General features: G+C 39.9%; 1 protein-coding gene across 8 annotated transcripts in view; it reads left to right on the top strand.

The window, feature by feature from the left end:
* The window catches only part of RASAL2 (RAS protein activator like 2), a 186,962-nt gene that overhangs the window by 123,650 nt on the left and 44,725 nt on the right, over positions 1-18,587 (top strand). For 7 of the 8 annotated variants that reach the window (XM_074833003.1, XM_074833002.1, XM_074833001.1 and 4 more), the window contains exon 4: positions 7,352-7,458. In XM_074833003.1, coding sequence (XP_074689104.1) covers positions 7,352-7,458 — 107 coding nt within the window. Of the gene's footprint in view, positions 1-5,890; positions 6,566-7,351; positions 7,459-18,587 lie in introns of those variants that run through there. The other variant, XM_074833005.1, reaches the window with a different exon arrangement.

Below are 18,587 nucleotides of genomic sequence, written 5' to 3'. Positions count from 1 at the left end.
TTAGGTCTTGTCTTTCAGACTGTAAAGTCCTTTAGGAATCAATGACTTAAATGTCTTTTAAGTGACTTAAAGTGTCATTTAGGTTGCTTGCTGTGCACCTCCTGAACTGGGCACTAATTCAATTACACATTTTTTTATATGCCAGCACAATCTAAGTGTCTTAACACCAACAGAAATACCTGTCTGTAAATTAAAAATCTTTGATATTTACCTGGATCATCTTGCAAGACTTGTCTAATCGATTCAATCCCTAGTAAAGCACAGTATCTTCTTTTAAAATCCCTGCTAATGGACTGGGAGAGTTTTTGATCATAATTGGTATGTAGCGGTTGTTTGATGATGGAGTTCTATAGCAAGAGAGCTTTGCAGAGCTGCCTTTGTATTTCCCTTTCCAGGCTTCATAGTTTTTGTGCAATTTAGTATACTGTGACTTGGTTGCATTCTCTCTGATGTATCTTCTTGTGACTTTTTTTTTCCCCCGTCTAGTTGTCTTGATAAATGTGGAAAAGCTATCACTGCAAGTTTCAGTTTTCTCTTTTAAGTTATACCTTGTAGAATTCGCATGATGTATTTTAACCAGAACACAAACCTGGACTTAAAACAGATCAGAGTTTTTGAGTTTGCTTTTACCCTAAGCTTCTTACAGAGGCATTTAGTTAAATGTTTATGACAGTCTATGAATTGGGCCCAAGTCTGAATTCTCCCCAGGTGAGACAGAATGCTTACTCCAAGATAAAACATTAACATTTTTATTTATTTTTGTATGAGGCTTCCTATTTCATTAGGTAATACTCATCTGAAAGATGCTGTTCAGACATTTCTTCTTCTTGTTCCTTCTTATGTATCTCCTAATGCTTTGTATCTTGCTGCTTTTTACTACTGTCTAATTTTTCAGCTGGTATGTATTTTCACCAGGGCAAAAGAAACCATAAGTAAATACTGACTGCACCCAACAAGATCTCTTTCTCATTAGTGCTGTCACATGAGCACTCTGAAACAACCCTAAAGAGACAATGACACAAAAATAGTAGTCGCTTCTGTCTTAACAAAGTTGTGAATGCCATAACGTTACTGAATGTATATGCTGTAATGATATATCATAAACTGCCTTGGAGCATGTTGAATTCTTGTACTTGTTGAAATGTTTACTTACTTTTAAAAGGCTCTAAAAGTGAATTAGATACTCCCTTTTTAATAGGTTCAACACAGTAGTTTATCTGGATTGAATGTACTGAATTAGCAGCCCACCCGAATATTAAACTTGATGAACATTCACTCATTCATATAAAACTTTTTTTTTTAAAATGACATATATATGTATGTTGGTTTTTAATTTTTTTAAAAAAATACATGCATATAGGAGAAAACCAAACCATCAGGGTCCAAACAAGCACCTTCATTATTTATGCTCTGTGGTAGGTGATCAGCAACTTGCAGTGAAAATAGTTAAGAAAACTGTAGCAGAGGAGAGAGGCAGTATCTCTGTTATGGTTTATTTTCCTGTCCTATAAGCTAAAAGTTTTAGTGTACTGTCTTTGTAAAGTAAGAAACAAGCTCTGTAGTTCCTGTTGTCCATGAAACAAATACTGAATCTCTGTTTGTCTCTGTAGTAAACCACTCAACTGGTGGTTACATCTATGAATAACATCTTCAAAAACTAGCTGCCAGCAGCAAACCCATAAGTGCTCCAACTCTTCCAAGCTTAGATTTGAGCCTATTATTTTTTTAAAGTGTGTTTGTAAAAGAAATACTGTCACAAAAAGTCAAGTGCTGAGGGTTTTTATTCTGTATTTCTTTTGTAGCTAATCCGTAAGGCTAATTGGCCTTTTGACGGAGTAGAAAATACTGCTGAAGGAGGCCTTGAAATCCTTTAGTCCTTTCTAGTCCATTACTACATCCCCAGTAGGGTCTCTTCTGTCTGTCCTCTGAGAGAAACACTTATCTTTCCCGTCCTTACAAATCTTCAATAACTAAGATTCCCCCCCCAAATCTTTCCTCAAGATACTCTTTTATTTACACCCCCTAAGATTTAGTTATTTATCTGAGGATAATTACTTTAGTATAAGTTTATTTTAAAAATAAATAATTACCCAGAGGCCCATAAAGGATAACCTACTTAATTTGCATGTCTTATTTTCTTAACATACTTCTTCCCTCCTGCCTCCTATGTAGGGTTTGTCACACTCTAATAGCGCCTTGTTTCAAGTTAAGACTGTAAACTCTTTGGGGCAGAAATGGTGCCTGTTCAGTACCTAGTCTGGCCATGCTGCACCCTGGTAAGAGGCCTCTAGGCGTTACCATATTTGAAATGTATAATAACCTGTCCGGGCAGATGAATTTCTAAAATGGCATGGCTAAAAGGTAAATGTTTAGCTTGCTTGTCCACTGTGTACCACTGTTGCTGCATGAGTGCTACCACATTTAAAACAACAACAAATTTTGCTTAAAAAAGGGGGTATAGTATGTGTAGCTTATTGATCCTTCAGACAAGAGGCTAATTGCAGGATTGTGTGATTGCTCAGCTGATGCTCTGACCAGCAGCAATTACCATTTTCTCATGGGGAGTGACAAGGTAACTATATAAAGGGGGTGAAAATATTTGGGTGGGGTTTTGTTTTGTTTCAGCTGGGAACATTTTAATACAAGTGCACCTGAGAGGCAGTCTTTGGAAATGCTTGGTTCTGGACAGGTAATTGGTCGTATTGAACTGGTTTTGTGTTTTTCAAATGCCTGTAATTAAGCTAGACTTGAGAGGCAGAATGAATTGGTTATTTTTATTAATCATATTTTCTAACTCCTTTAGTCGCAGACCAAGGTACCATCATATCAGGGTGTACGCAGACAAACAAAAGAAAGTCCCAATCCCTGAAATCTTACTATATCTTTCTTTTATTTTCTTAACCAGTAGATAATATACACCAGCAGTCGATGGTAAATGTAGCTTTTCCCAAATGCAAATCTTCCTTGCCAATCAGAGCGAAGGATGTTGTAGGAGATAATTGGTCAGTGCTAAGCCCTGTGTTATTACAAACTGCTAAAAGTCACAACTGATGAAATTGTGACTTTGATTATTGATTATGACTTTTCATTGATTACTACAAACTGCTAAAAGTCACAGTTGATAAAAGGCTGGTGTGCAGAACATGACCAGGCTAAGAACTTTGTTATAGAAATGTAGGACCTGCCAGCCTGGAGTAGATGGTCTGATCTGTTGTTCGCTGTGACAGATACCGGTACCAGCCCTGTATGAGTAGTGTCAGACAAGAATTATGCTTGCCAGCACGCTTACCCCTTTTTTGCAACTCCAGGTAGGTCTTTGGGACTGCTTTAGAGTCAACTCCTGGACTTCATAAGCAGGAACTCAGATCTGGAGATGTTCTTGCCAGTCCTGGGAGGACACAAGCCCAGCCTGGAAGGTGCTACAGACTTGATGGAAGTTCCACTGAGACCATGCAGTAATTTCATTGCATTGCCCTTTGCAAGATCATGGACACCCCTGTAATCTTTGTTTCTGTGACCTTATTTGCAAGTTCAGTAACTTAATTCGTTTAACCCCTAAGGATATTTCTTTGTTCCTGATTGTTTTTCCTGCCCTTCACCAAGCCATTTCTAATTCAGAAAAATGGAGATAGAGTAGCAAGCACTGTCCTGCAAAGCTGGGAGGGTTGTTTCATCTCTACTTCTCCCATCCTGAGAAATAGCTCTTCACAGTAGAACACAAATTCCCACAACAGCAAGGTTTCGGATTTCAAGTGGCCAGAGCACCCAGCAACAGGGAATTCAGGTCAAGTCCGAGAGCCACATCCTGACCAGAGGTCACTGAGGCTATGCCTCTGTGGCCAAGACAGTTGCCTTCAGAGGAAGTCAATCATCACCACTACTCATAGTAGTAAGTGGCACCTGACTTACACAAACCTGCCTTCTGGCCAACGAACCAAGCTTTGGTGTTGCAGAGGGTAGAGTGTGGCGCAGTGTGATGTGAAGAGACCTACCTTGATTGTATCCTTGGGCAGTTCCCTTTTCAGAGGCATATGCCATTGCTGAGTAATTGGCTCAGCTAATTTGTAACTGACTATTTCTATGTAGTGTGTAAATATTTATTTGCATAAATATCTATTTACATAAATATTACTGCATATGACCAATATATGAGGTGATAAAGTGTCCCACAGGAATATTTACAACTCATTTGTTTGATGGATTTTTTTTTTTTTTAAAGGTTGAAAAGGGGAAGGTCTGTTTACCTTCCCCCCCCCCGCCTTTCTTTTCTTCCCAGAAACTAAGAGTGGATGAAAAGGGCTTCAGATTGTTTATCCGTAGAAGCAATGTGATTTATCTGTAGTCTTGGTCCCTGAGAGTGAGCAATGCAGAAAGCAGTTGTAATTTAATACTAAGCCGATGAGAGGTGCATTGATTTCTACAGCAGGTGAAGATTATGCAAGAGTAGCCTCTAGCATTACTTGTGGAGCAGGGGAAGGAACTGTCTAATTTTTTGCCTGGTGGTGACAGTATAGATTTGATTTTTTTTTTTTTACACAACTCAGCAAAAATACTGTTCTATGGGTATCATAGCAGGTTGCTTTAGCTTTTGATTTCCAGTTAACATATCTCAACAATTTTGCTATAACTAGGTCTTATTTTTCCTGGGGACTGAGCACGTTGTTTATTTGCTCTTTGGAAGGAGAGGAGAGGGAAAGGTAATTTTATTTTTAGTTCATTGCAGGCACCTTGTGAATATTTCTTTTTCCCATCCCCATTTGGTACACTTCTGCAATGGTCTGAGAACAGAAGAAACTCATTTTACCAATGGAATCTCAGTGTTTTGTTTGCAGAGAAGTCGAATCGCTGCTGGGTGGATGTGGGGGGAGGAGGAAAGGCAAGGCGAGCCAGGCATGTTCCTTGTGTTGTAGCTTTTCAACTCCATTTGGTTTCAACTTAAACTTTTTTCTAAACTGCCTCTCCTGCAGAACCTATTGTTGAAAATAGTGAGGGAATTCAGGCTCCTGTTTTCATTTATGACTCAGCAAAGTTAACAGACTGTGTTAAATTACTGAAGCAGCTTTGATGTGATTTCCTGTGTGTGAGAAGTAGAGAAAGCCAAACCTATTACGTTACGCATTACTATTCGATGTAAAATAAAAGGTGCTCGCTTTAGTCCCCAGTTCCAAGTGAATCTAGCACTCCCATTTGCTTTCATTACATTTACAGTGAGAACAGCAGAAGCAATCATTTAAGTCCTACAAAGTACAGCTGTCTTTGGGAGAGCAGTACTTACAGGTGCTGCAGAAAATAAGTTTCCCTTTGTAGAGGCAGGGGGAGGAGGCTGGCGGTATAAAAGAGCACATCTTTAGATAAAACTAGCAACCTCTGCAAAAGCTGGTGGGACTGACTGTTACTCAAAAAACCTTGGTCTAGCACTGGCCCTGCTCCAAGCGCTTTGTTCTCTAAAGGTGCCCTGACAGGGACTTACCCTCCAGCACTGGAACAGGCGATGATGCCTCCGTAGCTGTAAGAGAAAGTGCCCGATGCCGCTCATCAGCTGAAGGAGAAATCTCCCCGAAAGTGGTATTGCTCTATCGCGGTTATTGCGAGCTTTGACACACCATGATTTACTTGGGCGGTGTGAGCGGGGCTTGTGCATCGTCCTGATGGTCGGCAGCCAGCGGCTGTGCCCTGCCCATTTTCCAGTGGTAGCTATATTGTGTGTTAGACTTTGTTTGCCCAGTTTAGGAGGCTGTTCTCCCTCTTGGCAGTTCTTTACCGGTTGATGGTTACAAGCAGATTGAGATGCTAAATGTTAGCGGTTTGGTTTTTTAAAAGATAAATATCTACAGTGTGAGACACTAATACTGCAGGGTCCAGATTTCTTAGCCTCTCGTTCAGTATGCTCCATTTTGTCGTTCTTCAAGCATCCATGGGAGATACATGTTATAACTCTGGTGAAATCAAAATCCAGTATGCAAAGACATCACAAGTAATGTTATCCCCGAAGAAGGCTTTTCTCATTTTTTCCTCGGTTATTTTGAGGAAAACACTGCTCTCGTGGCACCAGCTGGCAATCTATCTCTGTAAACCTTTTTTGCTGCTGTGAATCAGGATATACAGTGAAATTTTCTGTAGCGGAGGGAAGCCGGCAGTTGGGCGTCTGTTAATAGCCTGAAAGTAACTAATGAGGATGTGCAGTCGGAGCGATTGATTGAATAGCTGCAGTCCTGTGTGTTTCTTTTTCGCTCACTCGCTCGCTTGCTCTCTGCAAGCTGTGGGAAGGGAGGGGGAAAGGAGAGACCCAGCTTTCTCTTAAGTGGAAGTAGCACGGATCCCCAGGGCCAGGCGGCCAGAAATGGAAGTTTAAGCTGCATCTGTCTCTTGAAAGGAAAACGGCAGGAGTCAAAATGTCACTGTCTGGAGTCACGGCTTACTCCTTTTCTTTAGGATTCGGAAGATAACAATGGACTTTCTGCTAGGAAGTGATTTTTTTCCCTCCCTGTGTTGGGGGATGTTTTGTGAAGCTGGATTCCTTTAAGTCTGGCAATTGAGCTGGAGATGGGCAGCAGTTGTGATAAAGGTATCTGTTTGTGTATGTATGTGTATCTGGCTATATATAAAAATGCATTTATGTACAGTATATGTGTGCTTGTGTAGAGATTTTTAATGGTGTGTATACTTTCTTATGCTGCTATTCTAGTCTTTATACTAAAAAAAGATATAAGTGCATCTTTTATGAATATTTGTACTCATCAGATCAACCTGCATGGATTTAAGATGCCAAAGTCGTATCTTAGTAAGGTCATATTGCCAGAATGAGGAGAAGTTGACCTATTTTTTTTATCTGCAGAGATATATATGTCATATTACCCAGGCAGTTATGAGTCTTCTGCTGGTTGCACGGTTTGAGCAAGTAGTGTGATCGTATAAGACCGAACTTTGACCTTTGTCAAATTGTGTTCAGCTGTGACTAAAATTGAGCTTCCCTGTGTCTTCATTTTAGTTATCTGTTAATTACTGCATTGCTTACATAAAAAAAAAAAAAAAAAAAAAAAAAAGCTCTCTGAATAATATCTCACAAACAGTGATAGAATACTAAATATGTTTGGGTACTGAACTTTACCATCATTTTTTATTTTAATTGCCTGTTTCCTACAGTCAAGTCAAATTCACAACCTTGAATCTGTCAGTGGAAATGCCATTGTCATTTAGTGAGTAAATAAGATATTGAAAAATAGGTGAGTGTAATTCAGCAGTTTAGTAATGCAGTTGAAACTTTGCTGAGGCATCTATCCTATAGAGCATAAAACCTGACTATTCCCCACCCCCCAGCACCCATTCACCTTCTTTTTCTTCTCTTCCTTAGAGGTCCCAGCAGAGAGATCTCCTCGCAGACGGAGCATCTCCGGGACCAGCACCTCTGAGAAAACCAACTCCATGGATGCTTCGAATACTTCTCCTTTCAAAGTGCCAGTAAGTGTGCCTTTCCTGCAAAGGAGGAATTTTTCTCATTGAATAGGAGGAGGAGATTAAAATATCACAGTGTACAACTAAGCTCTGGGAGGGAAAAAAAAAAAAAAAAAAGAGTATTTAGCTAATATTTCCAGTTGACCAAGAGGTATTGCTATCAACTGTCATGTATTATCTATGAGATGCCTGGTAGATCTGTAACTTGCTTATTTTCATTGCCTTGATCTAAAGTTGCAAATAGTGAAACATCAGTGTTAATGTGGGCAGCGACCTATATAAATACTTTTGAAGTCGCCTCCAGGGATTATATTACATATTTAATTTTGACTAGGAAAAAGGTTCCTTTAGGTTGGTGATAGCATGTTACTTTTCCCTCGTGCCAATGAAATACATAAAAAATTGAAATGGCTTTATAGTTCAGAAACTGATGAAATTTCTGTAGGTGTGTTAATTGCTCTTCAGCTTTTCAGTTTTTGTTGTGAGTTTGCTTGGCTGTGAGTCTTCATGAGACTTTTTCAGCTAGAGTGTGGATTTTCTTGCTTGTGTTAGTCTTTGGTCAGTGTATCCAAGAGCACAAAAACTATTATTAGACTGAGGGCAAAGGCTTCAAGTTAAAATGAGGTGCTCAGTAATTTTTTAACAATATTTGTTCCTGTTTTAAAATATCTAACTTGAATGTTGCAAATATTTTTTTTCTTACCCCTCTTTATTTTTGGCAAGTAGTCTGCCTACTTTAAAACCTGAGGGAAAACAAGAGAACTATTATCTAGTGAACATGGGATTTTTTTGTATATTCTCTATGGACATGAGCACTGCTTTGGTACCTTAGTGTATATGTTCTTGCTTTGCTTTAGATAGCACTCATCCCTTTTAAGCACACTTCCTAGCTCACTTTAGGTCCTAATGTGTGTGAAACTTGGTTTTTGATTAAATCCTACATTGTGTCATTTTAAAAATAGAATAAAAAAACAGCCAGGGATTTAATGAGAGCTATTTAAATTATAAAAGGATTAAGGTTGGTCAGAGTGTATAGAATATATGAAGTATGAAACAACCTGTAAACTCGTGGTTTATTGAAATTGAAAAAGGGACCAAGGAAGCAGTGAATATACTGGGTATCCATACTTGGTCCCTTTTCAGGGTCATAGAATAATATAGGTTGGAAGGGACCTCCGGAAGCCTCTGATCTATTCCCCTCTTCAAAGCTGAACCAACTTATATCAGATTGCTCAGGGCATTCTCCAGTCAGGTGTTGAAAACCTCCAAGGATGCACAATCTGTTCTGATATTTGACTATCCTCATTGTGAAGAATATTTCTTTTGTAAAGACTTTCTTGTCAGAACGAAACTTGAACTTCTAATGTCTATTGAAAGACCATGAATCACATTTTCCTCTAGTTCAAAAAACATCTGAAGTAGCAGTTAAAGCAGAATATATTGCTTAGCCTTGAGGAGAGAAAGCTCAGAGGGAAATCTTAGCAATGTATATAAATACCTAATGGAAGGGAATAAAGACGACGGAGCCAGGCTCTTTGGGCAAGAGGCAGTGAGCACAAATTGAAATGTAAGAAATTCCATTTAAACATAAGAAAAAGCTTTTTTCACTGTGAGGGTGATCAAACACTGGAACAGGCTTGCCTGGAGAGATTGTGGAGTCTCCATCCTTGGAGATACATTCAGAAGCAAACTGGACACACAGTCCTAAACATCTTGCTCTAGTTTACCCTGCTTTGAGCCAGGAGGTTGGACTAGACAATCTCCAGAGGTGCCTACTCACCTGAGCTATTCTGTGAATCTCTGAACTGTCCTCTGTCACTTCAGTGACCTGTTTTCTGGGTGGCACTTGGGGAAAGGGGTCTTGCTCTAGTTGCATGTGAAGCTGTCACAAGAATATTCTGTTATGTCAAGTTCTGAGATTTTTAGGCTGAGCCCGTGATCTGCACAGTTCCAGGAGGATTTCTGAACTCCAAGAGCCTTCAAAAGTCCTAGCTATTCTTGTCTTCATTTATAAGAAATTCTCTGTCTTATTTGTCTTCGTTTAAAAGTAATTGCCCTAGCCTTTAGATGTATACATGTGTTGTCATAGTCTTTGTCTAACAACTGCAAGCTACATATCAGTGTTTGATTACTATCTGTATTGTTTATTTTATATGCCTCCTTTCTTCTTTGTTCCTCATTTTTGTACAATTTTTAAAAATATTGATGCTATCTTTTAAGTAATGTTTTAATGTTTCTCTAATTCTTCTCTAATAGTTCTCTAATACTACTTAGCTCATGCTCCCTTTCAAAACAAGAACCTTGCAGAATGTTTCTCATTTCCCCTGGCAGTGTATTGGGCTTTTAGGACTCTGGCAAATAGGCTCATGTCTGCCTTTCTTGGGCATAAACCAGCAAAAAAACTAGAAGCTATTTGTGCCACGTGTAGCTGGTATTATGCTGCTTTGTCTGGCTGGCCACCTGTATACCCAGGAGCATAATGCACCCTCCTGTCTTTCTCATAGGGACAAGGCTTCTGGCTTTGTAGGATTTGCTCTGAATAGCCCATTTATAGGCTGTTACTCCTTAGCAGGTTGCAGTGCAGGTGGGGGCTGAGATCACCCTGTTTTAAAACATGCCAACTTCTGATCTGTTTAAAAGAGCAAGCTGCAATTAGAAGTCAGATTGCTTAAGAATACAGACGAGCTCAAGCCAAAACTACTGAAATAGAATACTCTGTTAACTTTGTGGATTGGCACACACCTACTAGGTGGAAGATGGGGAGGAATCACGTTTCTTCCTTTGATTTATATTAAGAATTTCCCAGCTCTCAAAAGTAGGTAAGATGACTTGGGCGCCTCGTGGAAGTCTCAGATCAGTGGTCTGAGAAGAGCTTCAAGTGAAGGATAGAAGGGATGCCTATAATGGCTTTAAATTTGTGTGTGTGTGTGAGGTCATCATTATTTGGCGAGGATTTATTGTATATATAAGGCAGATTCATAATAAAAGAACTTGCATTTTTGTTCTTCCAAACATTGACACCTACAGTATAGGTCGGAGGGCTATAGGCAGCTGCAGTGTAGTGCTGTCTCAGTTATTCTTTCCGCGGACCTGACTCTGTGCCATACCTCTTCTATTCACTGCTTGGATTTCTAACAGAAAGCAGCTTAAGGCAGGGGACAGCTTAACCTTCTTCCATACTGATGGAAAATTATGCTGAGACTTTCATAATAAGTTGCTTTTACAGCTTTTTAAGTTTGCCTCTCAGAAAAGCTATTTAAAAGCTGTCTTCTCAATAGGACAGTGGCTTCCAGCATGTTCTGTGCAGTTTTTTTTCCTTTCAAACGCCAGGCAGTGGTACTCACTCAGAACAAGGCATCTGTTTTTTTAATACTGCTAATTGGCATTTGTTTAGCATCTGGAATTTTGATTCATAACAGCATAATGGCCTTTAAGCGAACATTTCCTTGACGAGACATTTTTTGAGTAGCCACTTCAGTGGCAGTGGTCAGTGAAGGATTTATTTTAAGGGGCTGATGTGTAGAGTTTAGGAAATTTGCCTTCCTACCTCCTGTATGTGCACTGGAGGAAAAGACATATGTTTAAACTTACTATTGCGTGAAAAGTAGAATCTCAGTAGTTATAAACGTACTCTTCCTCAGGACTAACCACTACATGGACCAGCATGTGCAGTGCGTTTGTTCTGGTTATCTCCCACCAAGGGGAATAAAGTGGATTCTGCTAATGCTGACATTGCACAGCACAAGGCATGCGTACAGAGATAAGAGCCCTTGGTGCTTGTCCTTTCTTTTTCTTCCCCATTTCCTCAAACATTCTTGTCTGCAGTTAAAACATTAGTCTCCATCTAGGTTCAGTGGTGTTCTAATTGCTGTTTGACAATTTCCAAGCGTACCTGGGAGGAATGTTGAGAGAGAACAGAAGGGCACAAAGGTAGGAAGACTGAGATGAGGAAGTGTGTAAGTGTGTCTTCGCACATACAGACAGATGTGTGCTGTTCATAGATATGCATATATAGGAAGAGACATATTTTTTAATAATGAATATTATTTGACTGAACAAATAGGAAGGCAGACGGAACTGGCTAGAAGTAGGCATCGTGACGCATAGGTGGGCGAGAAACCAGCTTTTTCCCTTCCCACACACACTATGTCCTGGCAGAGTGTCTGTCTCAGTGCATCCCGTTCCCTACTGTTGCACTGTTGAGCCCCGGTTGAGCACTGCAGCAACCTACCGTATTGTCTCATGCTCTGCCATTGGAATTGAGTGACCAGGGTAAATAGGAGATTATCAAAATCTTCAAACCTCCTGCAGTGGCAGGATAGAGGGGAATTGCTGAACCACTCTTCAGACTCGTGCTCTCCAATTTTTGCATTTCTAGGGTAGGGTTGTTAGTTGTTATTACAAATAATATACGATTCATCCATGTCTACTGGCTATTAGGAAAAAAAAAAAAAAAAGACAAGAAAGAGGCAAAGACAGGTGCAAATGAGCTAGGAAAGCCTGAGCACAATCTTTAAAGTAATAAAATGATTTTTATAGGAATATGTGTGTATATGATGGAAAGACTGATACTTACAGATTGCCTTCCTTGGTTTGTTTCTAGTCAAGAGTATAACTGGATCTATAGAAATACTGTCTGCCTCTTTGCTCTTTAAGAGTACTGCTAAATGGAACAGAAGACAATGCAGCCAGCCTCTAAGTGAAGGTCAAAGCTTGATGAGATCTCGCGGCTGCCCAGCCTCATCTTTTATGCAGTCAGCAAGATTGTTGCTTCTCCAGAGCACTGCTCCGCTACCGTCATGCTGCCAGGTTAGGACAAGTCTGATCTTTTCTGGCCATGTGACCTGATGGCATACAAGTATATATTATTAATTCTGCGTCAGCGCCAATGCAGAGATGGAATTGTTGATTTATGTTAGTGTGAGGCATCGCGACATCCTTCATGAAAAACTGGTTGTGCTCAAATCTGTAATCCCTGTTGTAAGATTAACGTTTTTCCTTCCACTTTCCACTCTTTTCTGCCCATAACATGTTTGTTTGAATCTGCTTTAATTTTTTATCATTTGTCTGTGATGTGATGGCTTAGGCATGCTGGCGATTATTCCACAGATTTTGTGTCGAAAGGCAGAAATGGGTGATTGGCTAACTCCAGGACGCTCACCAAGTTCTCATCCATCTCTTTATTCTGGGATAATACTGTTCATAGGCTCTATAACCTTCACGATATCTTTCTGCCAAAGCAGATTTGTTTGTTACATTAAACTTTAGCATTGAGTCAGATGATGGGTATATCTAGTCTGTGACACCGACTAGTGGACCTCAACATCAGGAACCTTTATCTCATGTTTGGTGTAAACTTGACTTTAATTGCCCTGCAGTTAATGTAGGGGAGCTATGAATGTGTATAGCTTTAAACGCTGGTCACATTCCAGTTGTCCTTGGTTTAATAGTATTTAAATGTGTACCAACTCGTTCTATTCTTCTCCTCCAAAACATGGCTTTGTCACGTTACGCAGAGTTTAATTAATGCATCCTCTGCAAATCAGTCCTTCTGGCCCTTTTATCACTTTTCTTGCTCTTCTGTTTTTAATTCCTTTCAATTGGTTCTCCAAGTTCTGCTACTAAAGTTCACAGGAATGTGTGTTACCAGTTTCTAATTGCTCACAACCCTTTGTGTTATTTCTCTGTCCTACCTGGCCCTCACTTCACCTCCTAATTTAATATAGCTCAGTGTAATTAATGTGCTGTTTAACTTTTCTTCCAGATCATTAGCAAAGATGTTAAACAGAGGTAGTCATGCCACTATCCCCACCACATCCCATTGGAGACTTTCTTCTATCTTGGTACCTTATCACTTGTTGTAATTGCTCTTTTTAGATATTCCTGCAGCCAGTTCTCAGATTTGTGTTACACTAGCTTTGACAAAGCTCATTTCCACTAGTTTTTCTAATTAGCATGTATGTTCTATTATCAAAAGGTATTCTGAAGTGTTGGGCTGCTTACTGGCTGTGTGCCAGGGGACTAAAGAGCCAGGGTTGTGAAGATTATTGCCTCTTTTCCTGACATGAGGGAAAGACAAAAATGCAGCCACTTGAATCATGGGGAGGTAGGCTGGAGGCCATCGCTTCTCCACGTACTTCACCAGCTACAACTGATAACTGTTGTTTGATTAAACACCCTGATAGACTCATGTGACCTGTTTTTTATAATATTTATTGTTTATCACCGTTGTTTTGTTGTTCTCTAGACAGACTTCTGATCTTTGTTCCTTAATTCCTGGATAGGGGCTTTTCTTACACTAGTGCCTGCCGTGGACAGCTCCCATGAAGGCAGCCAGGGCTCTGCTCCCGCTTGTCTCCAGGCTAAACACCTTGCTGAACTGGGATCTGAAAGCTGAGGTAGCTCTCCCCAGCTATCAAGTAGCTCTTGTTTCTTCATGAATTTTTTAGTATGATTCCCAGTGACTTGGAAATTTGATTCCTTTAGTACTTTTGACTGCATATCATGCAGAGTACACGCAATTTTATGATACATTTCATTAATAGATGTATTATCAATGTAGCCCTGTTGTGGTATCCTCTCCATTTCCTTGGTTTTCTTGCTACTGTTCTTAAACTTGTTCATCCTATTCTGTATGCCTCCTGTGGCTGTAGACAATTTTTCATTGGAAAGTTGAAATTGTTATCTGGCCAAATCTGCAGTGCTGTCCCATCAGGGGAAAAATATCTTCCTGATCCTTGCTGTTGATCAGCTTGTGTCCTGAAGCATGATAATTGCTCACTCTTGTTATTTTTAAACCTGACTAATGCAGCTACATATGTTATTCTTCCTTATATAAACACATAATCCTTTTTTAATCTTGCTGAAAAAAATTGTCTGTATAATATCTTGTGGTAGAGAATTCTATGGGCTGATTTATAGATAACGTTAGAAAAAGTCTCCTGACAATCAGTTAAATGTGCTGCCTCTCATGTGAAATTGCCCCTTGGTTTTCTTATGTAACAGGGTGCATGAGGAGCTTAGGTAATTTCCATTCTATTTGTTTTATACATCTATAATCCCTTCTTGCTTTTGTTTCTATAATAAATAGTTGGTCTTTAAAACATATCATTTGTAAATCCCCCTCTTGTCTGCCTTTAATCAGTTTATACTTCTGGAGTTTAGTTATGTTCTAGTTTTCTTTCTAAGATGAGAAGATCAGAAGAGAGTGCTGTATTAGTGCGAAAGCTATGGCAGATTTACATAATACCACTTTACTTTTATTGTGCTTTATCCTTCGTTTATACATTCAAACGTGGTTTTTATTGTTCTCTGCCTGTGCACAAACAACCTCTTCAGTGACATAGTGCCAGGCTTTTTGGATGAGTTGATGGTGGAATTTGACTGTTCTTTATTTGTCTTGTTCTTTATATTACCACCAAGGTGTATGTATAGTTGTTTTCATCTGCCTTTCTACTGTGTGAGTGCCTGAGAGCCTCTTCAAAGGTAGTCGCTACTAATGTTTTAATACTGAGTGTTACTAGGCTCATCAGCAAACTTCTCCACCTCCTTGCTAGTTATATTGGTGTTTTGTTGTTCTACAGGGGATAATAAATTTCACCATGTTAGCTCCTAATCCCTGGAATATCCTGCTAGTTGTATCTTTCCATTTTATGACCTGGCTATCTTCCCCTCCTTCTTTGCTTCCCATAGCTTTACAGTGGTACTGGCACAGGAGAGCATTTTCACTTGGCTACGATACTCTTTTTTTTTTCTTGGTAGCTGCTCGTGAGCAGCTTAAGGAAAATGCTTTGTGTACTAACAACGCACGGTAGTTGGGAGGCAGTTCTGCTGTTGTCCATAGTCACTTGAGTGTTATCTCTGTACCCATCCGGTCCTTCCCCTCAGAGAGAACAAGTCTCATTGCTCTGTGAAGTTAACCACCTGCTGTTATTAATAATGCATTAGTGCTCCTCATCAAGAATTATAAATGTTCAAGATGCGTTGCAAGCCTCCAAAAGGCAATGTGTTTGTCCCCAGAAATACCTAATGTAGGTAATGGTCCTGCAAACCACAGCACTATATGAACCTTTATTGTCACCCGTTTTACCCTGGTTTTACATGGGGTTTGTGCTTTGAAACTTCCACTGATGCTGTTGCATTTTACTGATGGATAATTCGTGTTATATGGCTGAATTAACCTTTCACTTTCAAAACAACAAAGACAATCATTATTTATTATGCATGGGCTGTTCTCTCCAAAGGGAAGAATCAGTGCGTCTGTAGGGAGCAATAGTCAAAGAGTTGAGTAGTTCATACTTGGGCTGTCTTTGAATTTGTTGGGCAGTTCACGTGCTGCTCAACTGATATTAAGGACAGATAGACAATTGTCATCTTTGGCACAGGGTGAGCATTTTCTGAAGCCAAAGCTGCCCTGAACAACAACCATCCCTGAGTTTAAAATACTTGGGGGTCAGGGTTTCTATACCTTCCTGGTGCAGCTGTGGAGGGAAGATACAAAAGCCTGCTGAATTTGTCACTTCTCCTGTGGCGATTTCTTCTTGGCAGAGTGAGAGAGAGGAGTTGCTTAACTTCCAAATGAGATGAATAGAATTCTCAGTGGGATTGAATTATTTTTAGATGTTGTATCATTGGGATTTCTTACCCCAGTGTTTGATGCTTTTGGCTGAGATGATGAACCTGCTCTGAACTCCACATGCCTGATTGAGTGTGTGCGTGTGCCCGTTTGGTCTCTCCACCCGCTGTGTCTCTTTTCCATCCCAGTTCCCCTAAACCTGTGGTTCTGAGAGGAATTTGTACTGAGCTTTGTCTCATTAGGTGTGGACCATCAAATCTGTCTCTTGAGGGATTAAGGCACAATTCTACAGTTATTCTCTCACTGGACTCCTCTTAAAATACTGTCTCTACACGGTACTGGTCTTTTCAGATTGCATCCTGGCTAATTTATCCTGCCAAATATTTTGTACTTTTTTTATTAAGAATGTAGTCTTATAATTTCTGGCAGTTTGGGTAATAAATTTACATCTTTTTGTCTGAGGGTGTTTGTTTAAGCAGTAAAATTCTCACTATTATTAGAAATGTTCCATGATGATTCTTAAAGCTCAAACACTTCATTACATTTAGGTATAAGAACCAAACAGCAGCGTATTTTGAGTGGAAGTAAGTATTTAAGAGAAATACCTAGACAATAAGAAAAATAGTAAGGATGGTTTTGTCTTTTTAATGGAACAAGCTACAGTTATTAGCGTTGACAGGGATTTCTTCTCTATAGAAAGAAAAGGGAGTAAAACTTTCAGTTAGATGGCACTGTGGCAGATAGAAGTTTATTTTTCGTCACTACACCTTTTTTCTATCTGCATTCAGTATTTAAAAACATTTCCTTTGGCAAATGGAAGTCGAAAAACTCTGCTCAGTTCTGGCACATGTGAATTTTTCATGCTGCTCCCAGGTTGTCCATCTGTAAGCACTGGCCCTGCATTAACTGCCAGCAAGGTGCAGAAAGCAAATATCGGAAATGTTTTCAAGTCTTTTGAGGATGACCAATAAGTACACTGGTTTTTTGAATAATTTTTATCCTTAAGTACGTTCTTACCTTAATTTTTTTTTTTTTTTTTTGGTGTAGTCAACTGTGGATAGCCTTATTCAACCCCAGATAACATATTTATTTCATTAGGGAACAGATTATGTTCAATTAAACCAAGAACATGTTCACTAATGTTAAAGCAGTGCCAATTTAAAATTGTGCATGCACACAAAAATTAATATTCATAGTCCCTTGCTGAGTGGGATTTGGAGTGATTCAATATAAATACTTTTGGACCCACTGAATTGGGTCAGCTTTGTCTTATTTGCCCTTAAGGAGAGAAAAACATGTTATTTCATGTTTGCAATTTGAGTAGCTTGAGAGGTACTGGAATGAAGCCAGGGTCCACCAGATCTGAATCCCTGTAGTTGGATTTGTTACCTTTTATGCTGAGAGGTCAGAATATATGAAAGTGCCTTTGAAAGTGCTATACATCCTCTGCTTGAATTCCAGCAATGGCCCCAAGAGAAGCCCAAGAGCATCTATTGATTACAGAGTTTTTTCAAAGGCACTTTTTCAATACCAGGACCAAGAAAAGTGCAGGAACATGGGTAGAGTTTGAGTGGCACACACAGCTGAAAACACTTCTCTTTTGACAGTACCTTTTCCCCAGCACACTACGTAGATTTGTGGGGAGTTTTTGCAGTAACTAGGTATCAGGCCTTTTCCATTTTATTTCCTATTGCAGGAGACTATAGCAGCTCTCACCCCTGAGGAGCCTGCTGGCTGGCAAGCCTCAGAGATTGAAGGGCAGCCTTAAATGTAGCACTACCTTCAGATGCAGAAAACAGATTCCTTCTTCCTCCGTCCCCTACAGCACTATCCCACAGGGCATCCCAGTTTCTCTGTGCTGCACATGAAGAGGTGCATGTCAGGCGCTGGTGTGTGTGAGCAGGTTGTTTCCTACACAAGTATTTGGAAGAGGATGATCTGCATGTGCTGGAAGGATCCTACAGCCAGCATTAGGTATGGATAGGCTTTCAGTAACGTATCACCATCCCAATCTCAGCGGAAGAGAGGAGACAGGCCATCTTGCTGTATTTGCTGAAGGTGTCACGGGAGTGGGCTTGAGGAACTGTGGGTTTGGTGGGTTTTATTTTACACATGACAACTGAGCAGGACTCACTTGGTTGTGCATCAGAAGAAGCAGAATGGGAACGAGTGCCAGGAGAGAGAGAACCCACCTACCAGTGTGTACGGAGAGGGGAATTGTGCAGTTTCAAGGAGGAGCAAATTGTGTGGAAGAGGGACAAACTGAATGTAAAGGGACCAAGAATAACAGAATGAGGAAAGGTAGAGCAGGATTGAAGGATGTGCTTGTTTAAAGGGAAGAGAATACATTTTGTTTCAAAAGGAGCACTGAAGTACGGAAAGTAAGGCAAATATGAGACTAGAAAATTGGTTTAGAGATGCTTGCTTAGTGTATGCCTTGAACCTGACCAAATGCAGACTTTGCTCTTTGGAAGCAGCTTCTTTTCCAACAATTAAATTGGCATCCACTGATGAGAAGAGGGGGATAGCCCTTTGCTTTGAATACTGTAGAATGACAGAG

Source organism: Strix aluco, chromosome 8, assembly GCF_031877795.1.
Source record: "Strix aluco isolate bStrAlu1 chromosome 8, bStrAlu1.hap1, whole genome shotgun sequence".
Lineage (NCBI taxonomy): Eukaryota > Metazoa > Chordata > Aves > Strigiformes > Strigidae > Strix > Strix aluco.
The sequence above is the reverse complement of the archived record's forward strand: the minus strand, read 5'-3'. Positions and strand labels throughout refer to the sequence as shown.